The sequence below is a fragment of the Trichosurus vulpecula genome, chromosome 9, assembly GCF_011100635.1.
Source record: "Trichosurus vulpecula isolate mTriVul1 chromosome 9, mTriVul1.pri, whole genome shotgun sequence".
Taxonomy (NCBI): Eukaryota; Metazoa; Chordata; class Mammalia; order Diprotodontia; family Phalangeridae; genus Trichosurus; species Trichosurus vulpecula.
In genome coordinates, this window is record NC_050581.1 from 119,225,676 (window position 1) to 119,247,289 (window position 21,614).

At 50.7% G+C, this 21,614-nt stretch overlaps 1 protein-coding gene across 3 annotated transcripts; it reads right to left on the reverse strand.

Annotated features, from left to right (window-relative positions):
• Positions 1-117: 117 nt before the first annotated feature.
• UBA7 (ubiquitin like modifier activating enzyme 7) lies at positions 118-20,478 on the reverse strand. Of its 3 annotated transcripts, none has more exons than XM_036739087.1 (24): positions 20,062-20,478; positions 19,733-19,901; positions 19,453-19,587; positions 19,052-19,158; positions 18,527-18,617; positions 18,281-18,413; positions 17,779-17,876; positions 17,251-17,397; positions 16,961-17,143; positions 15,872-15,979; positions 15,328-15,408; positions 14,701-14,856; positions 14,290-14,455; positions 13,591-13,787; positions 13,148-13,212; positions 12,631-12,814; positions 12,411-12,485; positions 11,408-11,597; positions 9,181-9,266; positions 8,974-9,066; positions 8,297-8,488; positions 3,043-3,144; positions 2,479-2,573; positions 118-923 (listed from the first exon to the last, which is right to left on the reverse strand). In XM_036739087.1, exons 1-24 carry the CDS (start codon positions 20,115-20,117, stop codon positions 791-793), a joined length of 3,042 nt encoding a protein of 1,013 aa, XP_036594982.1. In that variant the 5' UTR covers positions 20,118-20,478; the 3' UTR covers positions 118-790. The 3 variants fall into 3 exon arrangements, 2 of the variants coding, with proteins under 2 accessions (XP_036594982.1, XP_036594984.1); XR_005009149.1 differs by having other exon boundaries at positions 845-923; positions 2,421-2,573; XM_036739089.1 differs by lacking the exon at positions 2,479-2,573.
• Positions 20,479-21,614: the final 1,136 nt, after the last annotated feature.

Below are 21,614 nucleotides of genomic sequence, written 5' to 3' on the forward strand. Positions count from 1 at the left end.
TACCTTCCTTGGCAGGGAGCAGAAAGGGTTTGGGGGAGGAGCCCTGCCCCAAGACTACCCAGCAGGGTCTACCGCCGGCTCCAGGAACACCTCACCCTTAGAATCACAGGATTCGGATTCTAGCAATCCTTTCATTATCCATAGGCAGAAGCTAAGACCCAGAGGGGACAAGAGATTGGCCCAGGGTCACACAGAATCTGGCAGAGCAAAGACACAGATCCTAACCCCTTGACTCCACAATATGCCACATTGCAGCGTTTGGTCTGAAGAGAATCCCAGCTGCCTTTGAGGCGTGGTCCCAGGACGCAAGGACAGGGCCGGAACTAAGAGTAGGCAGTGAGAAGAGGGTCGGTGCCATACTTTTGGTAGTCTACAAATTTGCCTTGGGCAGATATCTTTCTTTCCTGGGCTCCCTCTGGGAACTGGATTGGTTGAGGACGAAAGTCTTTTCCAGCTCTACCTCTCACGATTCGATGAAGGAGCAGAGCCAGTATTGTTACCAGGGAGGATGCCTGGCCATGACGCAGTAGGGTGCCTGAGTCTCCAATGGGGTGGGGGGAGATGGGAGAAAAAGGAAAAGAGGGGCTCGGTGCGGCAGCCTGTTCCCTGGGCGGGAGAGGCAGAATCCTGGGCTGTAAGAGAGTCTGATTGGCTGGCAACATTTCAAGCAATTTTTTTCTGACATCCAATTGGCCACCATCACCTGGGGCTAGTTAATGCTTCATCAACTGTTTTATTAATGATTCTGGGGCTGGGAGCTCAGTCGTGTGTCCGTCTTTGTGGTCTGGGCTCAGCAAAGGCAGTAATGCAGTGGGGGGAAGGTAGTGTCCTCCTCTTCGTCCTCACAGCTGATCTCGAACACCAGCTCCTTTCGGCCCACCTTCGGCTCCATGCCAGTCACCTGATGCACCAATTCTGTCACCCTGTGGGGGAGGATGGGTGGGCAGCGGGAGTCAGGGGCTCAGCCAGACTTGGATGAGGGAGCAAAGAGAGAAAGAGAGCCAGAGTTGGGGGCCCAAGCAGGGGGGCGGTGAGAAACAGGAGCAGCTCAAGACAGGAAACATCTGAAACTATTTTAGGAGAGAGCCGAAGGCAGAGAGGCAGGAAACGGGCCATTCTCTCAGAGGAACAGCCCTGAGCAGCAAGTAGGGTGGGGATCTGGCCCTATCCCCAGAACCAAGTCCAGGACCTGCAGGATGGAGTGGGCAGATGGACTGGGGGATGCTAGCTTCTCCCTGGGCCCAGGCAGGACCCTAATTCTGCTCTTACCTAGCTTCCTCCCCCCTCCCTTTCCCTCCTCCCACCTTCTACAGAATCCATTTGGCAGCTCCATTTGGTTGCAGGAAACTGCCGGGGAAGTGTGAGGGGCCCCTTTGGTGGGGACAGGGAGGGAAGAAAAGGTCACGGTAATGGGTCAGTTAGTGATGGGACCCCTAGGAAGCTTGCTGTTGTAACACTGGCTTTATCACGCCTCTGCTATGTAGTAGCTAGATGACGTTAAGCAAATCACTGAACCCCTCTGGGACTTGGTTTTCTCTGCTGCAAAATGAAAGGGTTAGAACGAGATGTTCTTTCAGTCCCCTCCCCCTTCAAATGCTGCAGCATTCCCTACTCTTGCTACCTGACGCACACTTGGATCCTTCCGATGCCTCCTTCCCCAGCCTCCGTTCCTGATTTGTGAAAGAGACACTGCTCAGCCACACATAGTCCCGTCCTTCTGGATGCCCTGGGCTCGGACCCTAGCCTCTCTGCTCTCACCCAGGCCCGCCCCCCCCCCTCAATCACACAGACACCGGCCACTCCTGGAAGGGTCCTCTCACAGCCTGGAGGCACTGGCCGGTTTCAGCTGTGACCCAGAGGAATCTTTGCCCTGGTCCCCACAGCCACTTGCTCATCTCACCCCCTTTCCCTCCTTCTCCCCAAAGGGCAGCCTCTGAATGGGAGGAACTTCTCTGGGTCTAGAGGGGTACCTTTCTCTCTGAGCAGCCTCCAAGCTTGGATCTAGCTGAGGCCCAGAGAAGACTGAAGAGGGAGTGAATGAGTGTTTATCTATAGTGCCTACTGTGTGCCAGGTGCACACACACTGAACTCTTTTTACAAGTATTATCTCATTTGAGCCTCACAACAATCCTGGGGGGTCAGTACAATTGTTACCCCCATTCTACAGTCAGGGAAACTGAGACTGACAAAGGTGAAGTGACTTGCCCAGGGTCATACAGCTAGTACACGTCTGAGGCTGGATTTGAACTCAGGTCTTCCTGACCGTAGGCCCAGAGCTCTACTCACTGTGTCACCCTCTGAAGAGCATGAGGAGCATCTCTAATCCCCCTGGGAAAAGATGCTGGGATTTAAACGGCTACTGGAACAGAGAGGAAGCTGATCTTCTTGTGGGTGGCAGAGAGTGAGAACCCTGGGGGTACCTCAGAAAGGAGAGGTTGGAGGAGGCCTGGACACCCTTTCCTCCAGACCGGACCTCACCTGAGCTGGAGGTTTTTCTGAGCCTCTGGCCAGCGCCTTGAGTACAGGAGATAGGAATCCAGCAGTAACATGGTCACTGGAACGTTGTAATTCTCCTGGGGGTAATGGAGATAGGACATAGGCCCTGCTGAGCCCTAACCTGGCCCCATACATGTGGAGGAATCCATGGGGTGGGTTGGAAGCCATAGAGGCCACTGGTGGGGGGAGAGGGGGGCAGGTAGGGGCAAGGTGTGAAGAAGAGACTCTTCTAGGGAGAATCTACTCTGTGGGTCCTCTCCTGGGAGGGGAGGGAAGAAGAAGCCAGGACCATTAGCATCTGGACCCATGGGCATTGAAGGGATGAATGAGTCTGCTGGGAGAGGGGGTGTTTCTAAGGGATAGGGCACTGGAGGTAGGAGAGATCTGAGCCCCTAGGCAATGGGGTCCAATCTTCTAAAGGGGGACATGTCCCAAGTCCTTGGGCAACTCATCCATTCCCCATTTGGGGAGGCCCAGATAGAAGTCCATTGCTAAGGGCTATGTGACTGTGCATGAGGTCTGGCGGACAGGTGGGGATCAGCTCACCTGGAGATAGGTGAGCAGGTCCTTCAGGGTCATCTCAGGCTGACCTGGGACGGGAGCAGGCACTGTCCACCGGTGCCAGCATGTCCACTTTATGTCACGATACTGTTGGGTGAGCAGAGATGTGGGCATCAGCAGAGTCTAGACTCCACAGCAAGGCTTCAAATGAATGGAAAGGCCCTGGAGCTCCTTCCTTCTGAGTTGCAGAAGTAACAGCTAGGGCTGAAGAACCAGGTCCCAGTCTCCTACTCGGGAAGGGATAGAGTTGAACAAGAGGAACTTCCCTGACAAGTTCCTCGCCTCTTTGACTCCCTAGTGATTAAGAGCCCAGCTCAGGGCAATCTCTGGGAGCAGAGAGCAGTGAATGGGAAAGGAAGCGAAGCAAGAAGGAAGGGGCAGTAGCCCCCTCCTCACCCTGCTTTCCCAAGCCAGACCTCACCTGAGCTGAACGTTCTGCTGCCTTAAAACCAACACGTGAGATTGAATTCATCTTTTCCACGCACCCACTGCTCTTTCTGACTTTATAGTTTCTCTCTGTGGCATCACCCAGTCCCCCATGCTGGAGTTACCTTTGAGGGAGGAAACTCTCCCTCACTTCTCACCTCCAATCAGCTACCAGGTCTTGTCGATTCCAATTTGGCGACATCTCCCACCTCTATGCTTTTGCTTTGGCTGTCTCTCATACCTGGAATGCCCTCCCTCCTTATCATTGCTTCTTATAATACCTAATTTCCTTTAAAAACTCAGCTTAGGTACCAACTTCTCCACAAAGCCTTTGCTGACCCTGCAGCTGCTAATGCCTTCCCCGCAAATTAGGTTAATTTTGTGTACATCTTGCATAGTCTTCTGTAAGTACATATTGACTCTCCTGAAAGAATGTTAACTGCTTGAGGACAGGGACTGGCACACAGTAGGTGCTTAATAAATGTTTGTTGTTTGATTGAATATCTTCTGAATTTATCTCCATTTCCACTGGCACACTCTGGGACACGCCTTCCTTACCACTGCCTGAGATTACTGCAACGACCACATCACAGGACTTCCTGCTATCAATATCTCCCCCTATCCTTTCTTCTGCAACCAGGATAATCTTTTTAAAGTGTATATCTAGGCATATCACTCCTCTGCTCATCAGCCTTTACTGGCTTCCTATTACCTTTTGAGTAAAGTTCAGTTTTCCCTGTCCTCCACATGTGCCCAACCTACCTTCTCACAGAGTCCAGCCAAAAGGGACGTTTTTGCTTCTACCCTTACTCCCCCAAACACCTCCGTGCCTTCACTCAGGCTCTTCCATATGCCTGCTGTGACCTCCTTCCCCTATTAGCCTAGTGAGTTCTTATTTGTCCTTTAAAGACCAACCAAAATGCCAACTCCTCCAGAAAGCCTTCCCTTGTTATACCGGGCTGGCATTGACTTCAGGCCTCACCTGACACTTTGTAGCTCTTAGTTCTATATTATAATTGTCTGTGCCTTATTTTTGGTAACATAAGACGGGGAGTCAACTAAATGATATCAAGGGTCCCTTCCCACTTTAGATCCTTTGAGCCTAAATGTATTCCCTCCCACCCCAAAGGGAAGGCCAGGAAACCCAGGCCTGTGAGCTACTGGTGGAAGAAAGGGCAGTTCTGGAGTGGGGATGGGGAAGGGGGAGGGGGAAAGAAGCAGAAGAAGGCTGAGAGTCCAGGAAAAGGGGACGTTGAGCAGAGGGCTAGCTAGGTCAGTGTTCCTTGCTCCTCCCTCCCCAGGTCTGGCTCCTCAGTGGAGCCCGTCACAGGACATGGCTGTGGGGGCCATTTCCACAGGAAAAGGGGCTGCTTCGTCACGAAGGCTGGGGGGTGGGGTGGGGGTCAGGAGAGTTTCCTGAGGAAGTAGGGGGGAGGGGCAGCAGCTGCAAACCTTAGATAAGGAGCGTTTCTCCTCAAGTCCACGGCCGTCCAGCCAGCTCAGTCTCTGAGGTGCTAACCCTCAGCTCCCCAACCTGCCTGACGGGAGAGGATCCCCCCCACCCTGGGGCGTTAAGAAGGAACCTGCTCCAGGGTTGCCCAGTGACATCCCTAGAATAGGGACACCAGGATGGTATCTCCAGCTTCGGTTCTGCGGCTAACTGGCTGTGGAACTTGGGGCTGGTTCCTTCCTCTCCCTGGATCTCAGTGAGATGAGCTGACCTGAGTTCTTAGATCTCAGATTTCACATTTGTGTGATCCCAGAGAAGGATCCCAGAGAAGAGATCCTAGGATTTAGAGTGGGATGCACCCTAGAGACCACCTGAGTCCAACACACATATTATGGGAGAAGAAGCTAAAGCCCAGAAAGGGAAAGGAACAGTCCCACAGTTAGGAGTCGGAAGAGCCAGGATGGAGGTCTTCTGACTAGATTGCTTCAGAAGATATAAGGGACATGGGGAGGTTTTTAAGTCAGGGAACAGTGGGAAGGTTGTGGAAGGGAGGGATTGTGAGGGGTGACTGTCCTGGGGGCTCCTACCCTGGCTCATCAGAAACTCTAGTGTCCCCATAGAATGACCAGATCTAGCCCTGAGGCTGGGCCCAATCTGGAGACAAAGAAGGCCCTGTGTGTGGGGGCAGGAAGGGGGCCCTAGGTTGCTCCCTGCTAACCCTTGCCCTGGGCTTTATACAAAGGCCCTCTGTGATGGGCTTGTAGAACTGAGGGGACATGAAGGAATGAAGACCCCAGGACTAGACAACAGTCGGTCCCTGTGCCCCTGACTCCTCTCACATACTGCGTGTGGGGGGAGGGGAGGTAGACAAGCCCTTCCAGTATTTTGGACTGTTCCCTTCTCTTTCTCCCTCTTCCTGCCTTTTCCACTCCCTCCTGCCCCTCAGACCCTGTTTTTCATTAGCTTGGCCTAATGAGCTAATAATCACTTCCAGACTCAAATGCAGCTCAGTTCCCTCTGCCCATCGCCAACACACACATACATGCACACACATAAGTACACATTGAGACATACAAACAAGGCCATGAATGCCCTCACAAAGACATACATGCCTATATGTACTGATGTATATGAATGCAGGTATCACCCATAGGGACTCCCTCGAGGCAAGGCTGGCCTAAAGGCCCTCCCATGGGCCTGGAACTCTGTTCACTCATCTGCCCTGGGCCCTGGCATGGAAGCTGGTAGAACTGAGACCTACTTCCCCCCATCCCCCAGAGCCCAGCAGCTGGAACCAGGGCCTTGTCCAGGCCTATCTCATTCTCATCCCCTCTATGGGGTGGACTTGGCGCTGACTGAACCCAGAGAAGGTCTCAGGCTCCCCTTTTCGCCCCTCAGGAGGGCTCCCTAGGGGAGGAGGGCTGAGGAGGGGGATGTCTGGCTACACTAATGAGTTAAAGCTGCGAGCTCTCCCCCCACCACCCACAGACCCCATCGGGTCTGACGGCTGCTTCCTGTGTCTGACAGTTCCCAGCCTGCTGCCCCCATCCCCCCAGCCTCAGCTCTTGTTCCCCACTCTGGCCCCTCATCTCCTCCCACCCCAGCCTGGCTCCCTTCCCCAAGCCTCTGGCTCCCAAACAGTCCCCCTTCTCCCCTTCTCATCCTTCCCAGCCTGGTTCTGTCCTCCCCCTCTTCAGTCCTCACCCATTCCTCCACCTTCCAGCTTCCTAACCTCCCTTATACATCATCCCAGTGAATTAGACTGGCAATTCAAACCCTTCTGGAAGTCTGGGAGGGAAAGGGGGAGATAGTGAAGAGGGGCTGGCCTCTACTCTTGACACTCCAGTTTGGGGGAAGTTCAGAGTGCATCAGTAGAATGCCTCTTCAGGCAGGGATGGGGAGCTGAGAGTGATTGTACATCTGGATTCTCAGGGAGCTTCCTGTGGGGCCCCAATCTTCCCAAGATGCCTCTTGGACCAGGCCTGGAGCTGGAGACAGAGCAAGGCTCAAGAGTGAGTGGAGAATGAAGCATTTGGACACTAGATTAGAGATAGGAATAGGGACCTTGGCACAAAGTATTATAGTTAGGGATAGAGGGGGCACCAGAGGCCTTCCCATTAAGGAGAGAGGCTTCCTGGTGGGCTAAAGTGAGATGCTGCCAGGACAGATGAACTTTATCTAGAGTACACAACAAGGCCAAACCTGAACTGGTGTGTGTGTGTGTGTGTGTGTGTGTGTGTGTGTGCATGTGTGGACATCTAGAGAGAAAACTCTCAGCCCAGAACAGCCAGGGCAAATGTTAGCTCCCTTTAGGCACTTTAGGAAACTTGTGAGTCACCCACGGGCTAGAGGATTTAAGAGTTGGACAGAATCTTAAAAACCTAGTCTGAATTGCCTCTCACTTTATAGAACAGAAAAGAAGGGCCTTGTCCAAGGTTCACAGCTGAGATTCGAACCCAGGCCCTCTGACTCCTAAACCAATGCTCCTTCTGCCTCACTCAGTAGATGCAGGAGAATATTTTTATATACCCCAAAGCCACTTGGACCTCTACACTGGCATTTATGTAAGCGCTCATACCCTTGGAAAGAAACACCTGCGGAAAAGCCCACCAGCCCCCTGAAGTGGCCACCAGGGATCAGAGCCAGGGAATCCAGGGACTCTGTGGAGGTTGAGGGTCCTAAATAGAAAGCTAGGAGTCAGCTTAGCTGCTTATAGCCAGATGTGGTGACTTCCTACCATCAAGGAAGAACAAGTTAAGAAGGAAGCCCTGGACCAAGAGCAAAGGTTCCCTGGGGTCAGCTCAGAGAAGGAGCTGACTCATGAGAAGCTAAGACTAGAGGCTCCATGGTCCAGACCAGAATCGTCCATGGACAAGGGGGGAGGAGGAGGGACAGAAGGAAGAACTGAGATAAGGTGAGGGGCAGGGATAGCAGAAGGGGCTGGGAGAATGACTGGCGGGGGGGAGACATCAACAGGGTCTGGACTGGGGTCAGAAGGAAGAAAGACTGAGTGAAGGATAAAGTCAAGGAAAGACAGAGAATGATCTATGGGAATGGGGGAGGGAGAGGGACAGGGATGGGGCTAAGGTCTGGGTCAAGATGAGAGAGGGGGGCCAGATGAAGAATAGGGAGAGAGCCAGGAACAGGGTCAGCAATCAGGACCAAATGTAGAAAAGGAGAGGTGAAGGACTGGCTAAGGGGAAGATGACATGGATGTTAGGAAGGGGGAGAGGGTGCGGGAAAAGGCCCGAGGTGGGTAGGGATGAAGAAGAGAGACAAATGAGAGAGAGGGAGGAAGACTGGAGGCCACGGGGAGAAGATGAGGGGTTCCTGGCAGGGAGAGGGCAGAGAATGAGTCTTCACCTGTTGGACACACGCGGCCTTGGGAATCCAGCGAGAGAGGTGAGGCACAGCCAGGTGTACGTGGCTGTGGCGGTAGGAGCTAAGACATGGATGCCCCATCACAATCTTATACAGCTCCAAGCCGACCAGTCCAGCCACTACGGCTGTTGTTGTGGTTATGGCTGGGATGATCTCTCCCACAATCTTCTTACTCTGCAGAGGGATGGACATGGAGAAGGGATCAGCAGCTTTAGAGGTGAAGACATTTAGGGGATCAGGGCAAGGAGGGCTGGACCCTCCAGAAAAATGTAGAGCCACATATGTGTCCAGGCCCCCTCCTGCCCTGCCCCTGCCCAGGTCTTTCTTGTAGGGTGGAAAATGGATCCCTCTGGGTCCAGCTGGACTGGAGAATTTAACTTCTCTGTTTAGACACTTGATAGAGCTGGCATAGAGAATCATCGTATCTTAACACCTTAAAAGCTTGAGAGGACATCAGTAGTCATCTGGGCTCTAGACACCCCCAGTTTATAGCAGAAGACAGTGAGCCCCACAGAAGGAAGAGACTTGGACCAAGGTCACACAGCTAGTGATTGTTGGAAGCGGGATCAGAACCCTGTTCCTCTGACACCAAACCCAGAGTACTTTTCACTGTAACTGGAGTGGATGTGAGGACCCTAGGATGGGGGGTGGTGTCCAACCTTGCTTCGGTCAGCTGGGGGGATTCCATAGTTCTCGGCCCGAAGATTGGATGCAGCCACAATGAAATCCATATGGAAGTTACTGTCGTCGTCCTGTGGAGAGTTAGTCAAAACCCAGAGGAGTCTGGTGGGCTCTGGGGCTCTAAGCTGGGTCTAGTGACCCCAGGCCAGAGATGCTTAGTGTACTTACCGAGGCCTGTCTCTTACCTTCTCAAACAGCTGTGGCTCCAAGGAGGTTCCTGGCCATTTCACCAGAGCTGAGCGTAGTTCTTGTATGTGGTCAAGATCTGCAGCTGTGGGAAGGGAATAAAGAATGTCCTGAGGCTGAGCACCCAAGCCCAGGCCCAGGCCCGGAATCTTCTCCCATCAGCTACTTTTTTTAAAATTTAAATTCTACATTATTTAAGATGGTTAAAAAAGAAACAATAAACATTAATACAAACAGCAATATATATGTATGTATATATACATGGTTAGTAGAATTCACTTGTAAAAAAATAAAATTTTATGTTTTTTTCCCCAATTATCATTCATTTTTTTATTCCTCCCTCCTTCCATTCTCCTTCTTCCCACTGTGGGGGAAAAAAGAGAAAAAACAAAACCCCTGTAACAAATAGGTGTAGCCAAACAAATTCCCATATTGGCCATGTCCAAAAACTGCGCGTCTCTCTCTGCCATGAGACGAGCTTTAATAGTCAAATAAGAGCCCTTGAGAGACAGAGTGGGAGAATTTTTAAAGAAGGAGAGAGGTCTGAACTTGGGGTCAGGAGACCTGGGTTCAAATCTTGACTATGATATTTCCTAGCCACATGAGAACAGGTGAGCCACTGTTTCCTCACCTGTAACATACAGGTATTCAATTTTCCTACTACCTACCTCCTAGCGTTGGTATAGGGACTTCTGTAAATCTTAAAAGTGCTCTAGAAAGTGACTTGTCACCATCACTTTTATTATTATCAAGGCGTAGTGGAGAAGCCCCGAGCTGCTAGTCAAAAGAACTGAGTTCTACTCCTGCTTCTGTCACTGAGGCGCAAGTCACTTGCCTTCTGTGGGTCTGTTTCCTTTACTGTATAACAAGAGGGTTTGTCTTGATGACCACGGAGGTCTTTCCCGTGTGTGATGTGCTGCAATCCTAGGACTGATGAACAGTGCTTCTTTGTCATTTCTGGGTGTGGGAGTCCGGAGTTACCTTTTGTAAACGTTGGGGTTGATCACCTATTAGGCTGAATCATTCTGATTGATTTTTGAAGATGATGGGAGCCTGATTGTTACCTGTTTGGATGGTGGGTTTTTGTTGGGGGTATTTTTTGGTCGTTGTGTATTTTTCCTAGCACTAGTCAGCTCGGGGTCTCACTTTCTTCTTTTGTTAGATTGAATGAAGTCTAACATCTCTTTCAGGGCAGCGGGGTGGTGCAGTGGATAGATAGCGCACCAGACCTGGAGTGAGGAAGACTCATTTCCCTGAGTTCAAATCCAACCTCAGACACTTACTAGCCATGTGACCCTGGGCAAGTCACTTAACCCTGTTTGCCTGAGTTTCCTCATGAGCAGGAGAAGGAAATGGCAAACCACTCCAGTATCTTTGCCAAGGAAAAACCCAAAAGGGGTCACAAAGAGTCGGACGCGACTGAAATAACTGAGCAACAACAGAGCAACAAGGTCTCTTGCAGCTCTAGTTCCATGACCCTACCATATGGGTGAAGCCCTAACCTCCCCCTTCCCAACCCCCACTGTACAGTAAAGAGGACTTCTGACTGATTGAAAGTGGGTTTGCAGTTGCAGAATAAACCCATGACTTTGGGCCAGAAGCAACAAATGGACTCATTAATCTCAATCTCTTTAGGCATGTTAGCTAACATTCTTGAGGGAGTAGAGAGAAAGCTGGAATGGGTCAAACTAATCCTGTCCTGAAAGAGAATAGTTTAGAAAGTTTAAGGGCCACTGAATCTGGGATTGAGTAGTTATAGGCCCACTTTTAACGACTTCATTTTTGTGTAGTTTTTTTTTCTGATTTTGTCTTTTCTTTTATCTTTTTATCTTTTCTTTTTAAATGAATCATAGAAAGCTCTTTCTTGTGGTCTGAAGTATACAGATGCTCAAAATCAGATTGATACTGTCATCGCTGCTGGAAAGAGCCTGATCCTCTACTACCCCAATATGGCTCACCTCCCTGGCCACCATTGCCCTGTATCTCTAGTGTTCTCCTATTAGAATATAAACCCCTTGAGGGTAGGGACTGTCTTGATTTCATATTTTGATAGCCATTGCCTAGCTGGAAAGCACCTGGCACATAGTAGGTACTCAACAAATGCTTGCTGTTTGTTTGATGACTTCCTTCTCAAGTCCTAGCTGTCTTTCTCCGTGGACAGGAGTCATGTCTTCCCTGTTAGACTTGGGACTTCTAAGGACAGATGAAGGAGGCACAAGCCCTTACCCCATTTTGCTGAGGCTTGTCCTAGCTCCTGGTCATTGGCAAAGATGGGGGTATGGGCCTGGAGGTGAAAGGCAGGTGATGGCAGCTCCTGAAGCACCACACATAATTCATCCCGGTCCTGGGAACCCAGCAGTTTATGGGTCTTGGCATACAGGTTGGCAGCTGCCAGAATATAATCCACATGGGAGTCCTATGGTAGAAGCCAGGATCAGTGGGGCTTAATGTCACATGGATGTTTCTCTTTGGCCTATCTGATTGGATGTATGCATGTGTATTTAAGTACATGTGTGTCTGTATATATATGTCTGCAGTGTGTGTGTCTGTGCAAATGCTCCTCTGTATTTGGAGAGTCTGTGTGTGTCCATGAGCATGTATCTCCATACGTAGCTCAATGTGTGTATGTTTGCATGTGTTCTTGTGCAATACACCTGCTTGTATGCATATATATATATGTATATACACACACACACATATCTATATATCTGCGTGCCCTTGCATACCCTACACTCACGTATGCCTATGTGTCTTCTACTTCCATTGTATATATCTAGTATGTACGAAGTTGTTTTCAGGTCTGTCTTTTCCCCTCTTTGAGGGCAAAGATCACATTTCTTACTTTCTTTGTCTCCTCAGTGTTTAACACAGGGTTAAGTGAACACAGTAAGTGATTAATAAATGCTTGTGGACTGACATATACATAGCCTGTGCATTTGTCTGTGTTCATGTATATGTCTGTGTCTATGGGTCTATGTCTATGCGTCTCTGTGTGGATCCTGATATACCTCCCCTTAGGGGTTCCATTCCCATGTCAGTGTCATGGCCTGTCCTTAATTCTGGACAGATGGGGGAAAGGTGTGAGGTCCAGATCACAAACTCTTCAAGATTTGGGGAGGCAGGCATAGGCACCGAGAGAAGAGGTATACTCTCCCCTAGGGATTAATTCTTGGCTTCCCTTCCCCACTCATCCCGGTTCTTCCACCCCAGCCTCCAAGCCCCTCCTCACCCTGCTGACATCAAACTCCAGAGGCTGGGGACAGCGTTTGGTACCGGACCAGAAGGGGACTCCTTCCTCATTCACCTAGGGAGCATGGGCAGGTCTGAATCTTCATCAAGAGTGTGTTACTCTATGTATCGTTACTGACTCCCCCCTGCTCCCTCGGCTTCCCCCAAATACACAGACACACACACACACACACACACACCCCTGTTCCCTGCTCTCTTACCTTGTCATGGGGAAAGTACTGAAGAAGCTGAGTTATGTTGTCATGGAAGCAATGTTGCCAGCGACTCCGGGCCCAAGCTACACAGTCCCACCAACACTGTGGTGGTGTTAGGAAGGAAAGGCTTGCTGTCTTCAGATAATCTAGGGATTGTGGCCCCTCCATTTTTTCTAAGAAGTCTGGCTCCCTGGGAAGAGAGAATCCTCAATGCATAGTCCTAGGGTCTGGGCCCCTGGGAGCCAGGAACAGAGCCAGACCTCATGGGACCTGAACTCTGAGCTATTTCTCCCTCCCCCCCATCATTCAAGTCAATGCCTTTAGCTCTGCTCCCACAACAGGCATTCTGATCCCTACCAACCTGTACACCCGGGCCCTCGAGATGTGGGGCTCTTGGAGCCAGGATAAACACCATTTCCCAACCACCAGAGAACAAAGCTCAGTGATACCCAGTCCCTGGGGCATCCACTGTTGCTGCTGAAGACCCCATCCCATCCCTTGCCTTCCACTGTCAAGGCCTTACTGTAGGTAGCGGTTAATCATCTCTGCTGGCAATCTGAACAGCCCTTCAAACTCATTCCGGGCCCACTGTGCCAAGAGAATACGTGAAACAAAGAGGCTGGTTGGGACCCAGCCTGAAAGAGGTAGGTATCTTAAACTCTGTCCACACTCCCCCCTGCCCCCACCTTGTCCTGGAGCCTTTGCTCCTGCCTTTAGACTGTTGGCTCATCTGGTCCAACCCTCCCCATTTTCAGATGATGACATTGAGGCCCAGAGAGGTTAAGTGATTTGTCTAGGGTCACAGAGAGCAGGGATTCAAACTCCGATCCTCGGACTCCAAGTACTCCATTCTACTATGATGCCTCCCTCTCCCCTACTCTGCCTGCCTTTTAGAGGCCCTCCTGTAAAGACGAACAAGGCTCAGGTTAGAAGGAAGGCAAGGGCTCCAGGAAGTGAGTTAGTTACCTGTAGGGTGTGCTCAATGGTACTAGGAAAATGGCGTAGGGTACAGACAGGGTACGCAGTCCCAGCATCTTCGGACGGTGTGCTGTATGGCTGGGTCAGGGAGGGCACAAAGATGGCGGCACTGCCTTGGGTACCTTGAGTGCCTGACTCTAGCATCGGCTTCATATAGTGGACGCAGCGTTTGGACACATACTTACCTAGGAATCGAAGAGTTGGAGAATGAAAAGGCACCAGGGCTCAGGAACTGGGGACCAGGGGCTTCTGGGTGAGTACTCAGGGAACAGTCTAGTATCAGTATACCAAAGGTCTCTCCCCTTAGGGCAGTTGGTGGTGCAGTGGACAGAGTGCTGGGCCTCAGATCCTTACTAGCTCAGTGCGGACAAGTCACTTGACCTCTGTTTGTCTTAGTTTCAACTGCAAAATAGCTTAATGATAGCACCTACCTTGCAGGGTCTTTATTTTCACTAACCTCTAACTCAAATTTAGCATTTCCTTCAATAATTTAAAAATGAGGTTCTGAGAGTGGTTCCATGGGCTTTGCCAGTTGACCTAAAGAGTCCATAAAACAAAGGGGAAGGAGCTTCTCCTCTACCTGGTTCTTAGTTTCTTCCTCTTCCTCTGTAAAATGAGGAGCATCAGACATGATGCTGTCTATGGCCCTTCTAGGTCTAAATCCTCCCCCCAATGAGGATGACGTACGGGCCTGGAAGCTGTCCAGGGCAGAGGCCACACCATCAAGGCTGGAGAAGAAGTCATCCCCAAAGACGTGTTCAGTGTCAGGGCCCACTTCACTTGTGTATGTTGTCACAGAGAGATCTGGGTTCATGCTTCTCACAGCTAGAGCTGCTGCTTCTGACTTGGGCTTCTGGAAGAAGGAGGTGGAAAAGCGTAGGGGTGGACTGGGGCAGGGAGACTGGAGTTCTGCTTTTCTCTGCCTAGCTGGGTCTGGGAACCAGGGGTGCAAAGTTGAGGAGTCGGAGGGAAAGGGGACAGAGGTAGCCCCTTTGGGGCTGAGGAAGTCAGGGTGTGGATCTTAGAGAATCTCCCTCCCTCAAGAAAGTGGAACCCTGAGGAAGGTGATGGGAATGGGAGCTGAGTCTCCCAACTCACATTTAGGTCCCGTGACCGGAAGAGGAACTGCCTGCTGAGATTGGAGAGCTCCACAGTGTCCATGTCGGTGACAGTGATGCCCCCACCCTGCCCGGCTCCTAACCCCAGCATGGCAAAGGTCTTGAGGAGCTCACAACCAATGGCCCCTGCCCCCACCTACCCAGGAGAAAACAGGCCTCGGTAAGTTACCTATCCATTCTCTGAGATACAGGGAGGCTGTTGTACTAAATGATGGCTAAGAGACTTTGCACCTCTAAAATCCTGTGACTGACTCTTCGCCCACCTCCGCTCTCCATGGTCCCCTGACCTCCTCCAAAGATCATTTCCTTGGCTCCACCCTGCCTGGCTTCCCACGTCCTGCTCCTTCCTCCGGTGACCTTAGAGATGGGCGAGATAGTCTCCCCAGAGTTTGCTGGGCTACGGGCTCAGGGTCTAGGAGCCCAGACCCTGATTTCAACTACCCAACTCTGCTTGGGGCTGTCAGGATAGGGGACTCACACCCATAACAGCCTTAAGCAATCACACTTCCCAAGAGGCTCAGGCTGGATGAGAGAAAAGAGCCTCCCCACTCCAGGCCTGGCCTAGGCCAGCCTGGACCCCTGGAGCCCCAGACCTCTTCCTGCTCACCAGGAAATAGCGCTGCTTGCCCAGCTTCTCCTGGAAATCATCCCCAAATACAGCAATCTGTCCATCATAACGGCAATCTCTCTGAAGGAAGATTTGGGATGGGTATGGGGGAAGAGAGAGAGGGAAACAGGTGACAACCAAAATATGACTTCCACTGCTGTTCACTGACATGGCAGCCGGAAGACCCGAGTTTCTAGGTACCTCACTGCTCTTGGTAAGATTTCCTCGTCTGTGAAATGGGCATAGCCTTCCTAACAAGGTTGCTGCAAGGAAAGTGCTTTATATAAAGCACTATATAAATACCAACTGTATGTACTTAACACATATAACAGAACTCTGTTCATGAATCGTGATGGCCACAATAATGATTTTCCTCAATTTTGAGTGAATCCTGTCCTTCTGTCCCTACTAGATCTGGGATTCCTTGGGATTGTTTCCTTCTTTCTATTCTGCCCTCCCCTCCCCCAAGGTCTAACACGGGAGCTTAGACCCCAGGAAGACTTTTCCCTCCACCATCCCTGCCCCGACCCCCTGAAGCACTCACTGGGGCACATGCCTCTGGTCTCAGTGGGGGCTCTCCATCTTCGGGCAGACATTCAAGAGCATCAAAGTACAGCCACTGGTCCAGGGGTATGAACTTCCCTGAGGCTGCCTGGGAAAGCCCACATTATTAGCTACCTCTCCCCGCCAGCCTTCCACCCTCCCACCCTTATTCCTCCCTTCTACTACTCCACAGAATCAGCTCTGTTTCTCTTCCTTTCTAATAGCTCCTGGTCCTTGAAACTGTCTTCCTCTCGGTATAGTGAGCAGAGGCTTAGACTCCACAGAGATCTGGGTCTGAATCGGGATGCCAATATCCACTAGCTGTGTGATCATAAGTGTCATCACCTCTCTGAGCTTTGGTTTCCTCATCTGTATCATAGGAAGGACAACCATAATGCCTCTACTTTTCTCCCAGGGTAGTCATGAGGAAAGGACTTTGAAAACTGGGCAGCTAGGTGGCATAGTGGATAGAGTGATAGACCTGTAGTCAAGGAGACCTTAGTTCAAATCCTGCCTCAGACACTACTGTGACATTGGGCAGATCATTTAATCGCTCTATGCCTCAGTTTCCACATCTGTAAAATGCGAGAGTTTGACTTGGTGGCCTCCAAGGTCCCTTTCACTTCCAAGTCTATGATCCTATGTATGACTTTATAGAAACAGTGTAAAAATGGGAGCTGATCCTACCTCCTACTCCCTGCTCCCTACTCCCACCCCAGCTGGCTCCCCACCCACAGGAGGGGCATTGGCCACAAGGCTGCATTCACAGACCCTGGAATTAGACCTGTGTTCCAATCCCAGCTTTGCCACTCCTTGTGTGGGCTTGGGAAAACCCCTTCCCGTCCTCTGGATCTCAGCTTCCTTCTATGCATAATGAGGGAATTAGATGAAATGGTCTCTAAGATCCCTTAGAAATGGTCTCTAAATTCTAGGGTGCTGCCAGGCAGAAGGGGCTCAAGGACATTGGAGGGCATAGAAGTCTGGGCCTAGGATCCCCTCTGGCGGCCCCTTCTGGTTATTGCAAGCTAGTGGCTCCCCAGCATTTGTCAGGGGCTGCCTGGATTCTCTGAGTATGGTCCCTGATTCTCACCTTCAGCATCTCTTGGGCAGCCATCCCGCCAAGTATCGAGTTGATGGGGCTCAGGTCCCCAGTGCTGGTCATAGCAAATGCCTTCACCAGTGCCTCATCAAGGGGCTCATTCACCTTCCTGTCATCATCTCCCTGAAGGGGTTCTAGGCCCTGGGCCAGGATCACCAGCTCATTTGCATCCTCCTGCCCAGAAGGAGTAGGTGATGAAGAGAAAATTCTTTCTCCAAGCTCTACCCAGCCCCAGCTCTCCCTCCAATCACCAAGGTTCTGAGGGTTCCAGGGCAACTTACCAGGTGCCAGGGCCTGGGGAGGTGGCCAGTCTGAGCCTGGTACTTGTGCAGTGCTCGGAAGGCCTGATGCAAGCAGCGGGCACGTTGTGCCTCCTGAAGGCTAGATGCCATGATCCTGGGCTGGTACAGTGATAAGGGCAAGGCTTCCTAGAGATGGGAGGAGGGGACATCCCACCTTTATCTAGACCTCACTCCCCCTGCTTCCCTGCCCCCAACCTTTTAGATCAGAACTTCTCGAGGCATCAGCCTCTCCCCTTTCCCTCAGTATGCTAAGTCCCCATGCTTAAGGGCTTAGGTCTCAGGGTTTAGAATCAGAGCATTGGAGTTCGAATTTGACCTTAATCAAGTCATACGAAGCAATGGGACTGGAAGTTCACTTAGGTCTTTCCCAGCTCCAAATCCGATGATCCTATGGTTCCTTGCTGGGGGAAGGGCCTGTCTCTCACCCCCTGCCCCCACACAGACTTACCAGCCTCCCTGACCCTCACTGTAGCCCCTGGTATTCCTTCCTTTCCAAGGACTACTCACATAGGAACGAGTCTGAGATCTCTTGACCTCTGTGATGGCTCCACTTCGTAGGTAGGGGGAAAAGGCTGAGGTATCCCCAATCTCGAGGGTCCATTTATCTGCCAAGTTTTTCTATCAGCACAATGCTTGACCCCACCCCACTACCCTAGGAACTCTGTCCTGGGGTCATCCTGGCCTTAATTCCTGATGGTTGAGAGTACTAGTCCCTAGAGGCCAATGGGACATAGAGGAGATGCCCGAAGGCAGGGGCCATGTCTCCCACATTAGTCCAAGGAGCTCCCTGAGGGCAGGAGTCATTGTTCTTCAGACTAGGGGGTCCCCAAGGATTAGAAACCCCCCTTTGGGTTAGGGACTCCATAAATGGGGGGCAAGATTGGGCATTTTCCCAAGCTTGGGAGCTGACTCTGTCCTATAACTCATACCCTTCCTCCCTCTCTCTAACTCCATTCCCCAACTCTGGGATTTTCTCACAATCAATACACACAGGGTTGGGATGACTTACCTCGAACTCGGATGGGCCGAGGATCACAGTCATTGAGCTCTGTCATGCCCTCAACTCCAGAGAAGGTCACCCAGTCCCCATCCTGGAAACGATGGCCATTTTCTTCAAGAACAGTGAGTACACCAGGAGAACCCTAAATATGACAGGACTCAGGTTACCTATGTCAGTGCCTTCTGCAAGGGGGGCCCTCAGGCCACTCTTCATCCAAGGCTGTAGCAGTTAAGATTGTGGTTGGTTAACACCCACCTGAGAGATGTGCCGGATGTTGTTCTCTAGGGGTTCAGCTTCACTAGGGTCATGGATGGTGAATTTCTCGCCAAAGTCACAGAAAAGTTGCCTGGGAAAGAAGGAAGGGGAAGATAGGGAGGCAGCTCCTGGTAGTGGGTGCTTTGAGCGTCATGGGGCACAGCTGAATTCAGTTAAGGAATTCAAAAGATTTATGAAGCCTCTACTCTAGGTCCAAAGCGCTGTGCCTGAGGATGGGGAAATGCAGAATATAGATACAGGACTCTTTCATGAGAAGCTCGCAGTCTAGCTGCAGAATGCTGTAAGAGACTATCTCATGAAAAGTGCATTAGAGAGGAGCAAACAAAATGTGGTGTGAAGTCTGAGAGGGAGATAATTAACAATGAAATCAAAGAAAGCTTCAAGGAGTTGACTTTGAGGTGAGTTTTTGAAGAGCCAGAGCAGGGTGAAGGTTATCCTAGGCTAGGTAGGTATGGGGTTTGGAGCTGGAAGGAAAAAAGGGAATGGACCTTCGACGTTACTCACCCTGCCAGGCCCCGAGTACTGGCCACCAGGAAGTGCACCCCATGCTCATGACAAAGGCTTCCCACCTGCAGCTGTTCTTCTAGTGTGGAGTCCGTCAGTACCACCACCTGGGGGTCCTTGGAGCTCAGCATGCAGCCTGAGCCGACCAAGCCTTTCACTCCCATCCCACCACTATAGGATCTGGACAGGAACCCCCAACACAGGCCAGAAGGAATTGAAGAAGGGTCTAAAGATGGAGCCCTAAGATCCGGAGTTCCATGGATGGGATTGTGGGGGAGGAATCTCCTGGTCTTTTACGGAGGGCAGGTGGGGGCCAGTTTAAAGGAGAAGCATATACAGGGCTTGCCGGTTTGGGAATAGACCTGCTGGTTTGGAGGACAGGACGGGCTGGCTGGTGGTACCTGGAATCCTTGTAACACAGTCTCAGTGAGGGGTCCATCATAGGGGTTGAGGCACACATCACTGTTGAGCTGGGCTAGGTGAGGCAGAGAGGCTTTGGCCCTGTTTTGTCCTATGTTCTTCTCTGACAAGAAGAACTAGGGGAGAACGTGCCTTGAGGTAGTAGTGGCAAGAGAGAGAAAAACACTCTTCCCCTGTAGCTCGGACCCCACACCCAGCTGGGCTCTTCAGCCACTACTGCCTTTTCCCTAACAGGTCTCTTTGGATCTGACCCTTTCTTACTTGGGAAGCAAGATCCATCCAGCAGGTCGGACTAGGGTCATGCAGAGTGAGTTTGCCCACTCCAGCCAGGACTAGGTTCTTGGCAATCTCGACACCCAGTCCCTTCATGCCAGATACCAGCATGGAAGAGCCCCGTAGCCTCCTCATGGCATCTGTGCCCAGAACATACCTTGAGGGGTGGAGAGAGAGTTGTGGTCAGCTGATCAGCCTCCTATTCCTGCCACCCAGCTCCCCTTCTGAAAAGATGGTTTAAAATCTGGCTTCTTGCCAACCTGGGCAGTCACACACTCCACACACCCCACCCCCACCCCCAATCATCTTGTACTTACAGCTGTCGGGAATACAGTTGTTCATTGATATCCAAATACGTCTTGAGGTCACTCATTCTCCTGTATGGACCCCTACTCGCTCAGATACCCAGCCAGACACTCAACCAAACAGAAAAAAACACCCCACCCCCACCCCGACAGACACCCGGTTAAATCCTACTGGTCAAAAACCTAATCCCCAGAGAGCTACAAACAGCTGGTCAGTGTTGGCCCTAAGCTTCCAGAGGTGGCTCAGAATGATGAAAGCCAATGTCTCCCCACTCTTCTCCCTTTATTTCCCTTCCTAGGACTGTCCTGTGTCCAGGCAGCTGCCTCTATTCTGGATGTTCCCTCGTCCTTCACCTCAGGGCTCTGCTCAGTTAGAAATAAAAAGGAGCAAAGAGAAAAGTGAACAGGGCTCAGCTGCTGCTCTCTGTTCCCTCCTCCTCTTTTATTTTCTAGGGAAGCGAAAGTGAAAGCCTGACAATGAATCTTAAGGACCTAGTTAACTTGTTACTTTCCTTATCAACCTGGAACTACCCCAGTGCCCAAAGGGAAACAGCAGAAGAACCAATACACTGCCTTCGTTAGCCTGGCATTAATCCAGCTGACGTCATCCCCCTTTACGTACTTTCTCCATTCAAGCCAGACTAGGTGACTTGGCTATTCTTCAAACTAGGCCTCCTCTCACCTCCAAGAAATCCGGGCTGGCGGGGGGTGGGGTGCAGGGGGCCCAAATCCTCCTCACTTCTACCTCACAGAGTCCCCTAGCTTATCTGCCACGGCTATGGCCTCTCCCAAGTCCCCTAGCCGTTCCTGCTACCTTCCTGCTGCTCAAATGGTCACGTACCTCTCATCAGTTGATATGTGGTTCCCCAAACTCACCAGTGCACTTCCCTCCATGTGGGGACTCATTTGTTTGTATTACTAGCATGCAGCATACCATAAAGCCCAGAGTGTCAAACACAAATAGAAAGGGATCCCTGCAGGCCACATATTGACCTAGAAGACCGCAAATTAACATTCTTTGTGTTGCATTGGATTTCTATTTATTTTGTGAAATATTTCTCAATTACATTTTAATCTGGCAGCATGTTTGACACCTCTGCAGTAAATGCTTAAATTGGTTAAGATTGGGCAGAGGACAGGGTATCTGGCCCAGGCTAGGGACCTGGATTCTTTTAAAAAATATATATATTTTTATTTCATTAAATATCTCCCAATTACATGTAAACAAATTTTTAACATTTTTTAACATTTTGAGTTCCAAATTCTCTCCCTCCCTCTTGCTCCTACTCCTTTTTTTGATATCATTTATGCATGTGAAGTTATGCAAAACATACTTCCATGTAGAAAACACACACACACACACACATAAAATAAGGTTTAAAAAGTATGTTTCAATCCACATTCAGAGAAGTGAACACTTGTTGGGAATGGTGAGATTCAGTGTGTAATCATTACCATAGGTAGTTGAGGTAGAGTCATTGGTTAGGTCAGATTTAAGGAGACAGGAATTGAAGGGAGCATCAATATGGATGACGAAGTCCCTCCATATAAGGACAGGAGTTGGG

Bases quoted from the DNA above. Each gene is read 5' to 3' on its own strand.
- UBA7 (XM_036739087.1), bottom strand. From the start codon at position 20,117: ATGAGTGACCTCAAGACGTATTTGGATATCAATGAACAACTGTATTCC. The intron at 8,489-8,973 runs GTTGGACACCAC...ATCCCTCTGCAG, and splicing joins CCCCAGCTGACCGAAGCAAG to AGTAAGAAGATTGTGGGAGA. The intron at 3,145-8,296 runs GTGAAGACTCAT...CTCACCCAACAG, and splicing joins AGGCCGCGTGTGTCCAACAG to TATCGTGACATAAAGTGGAC.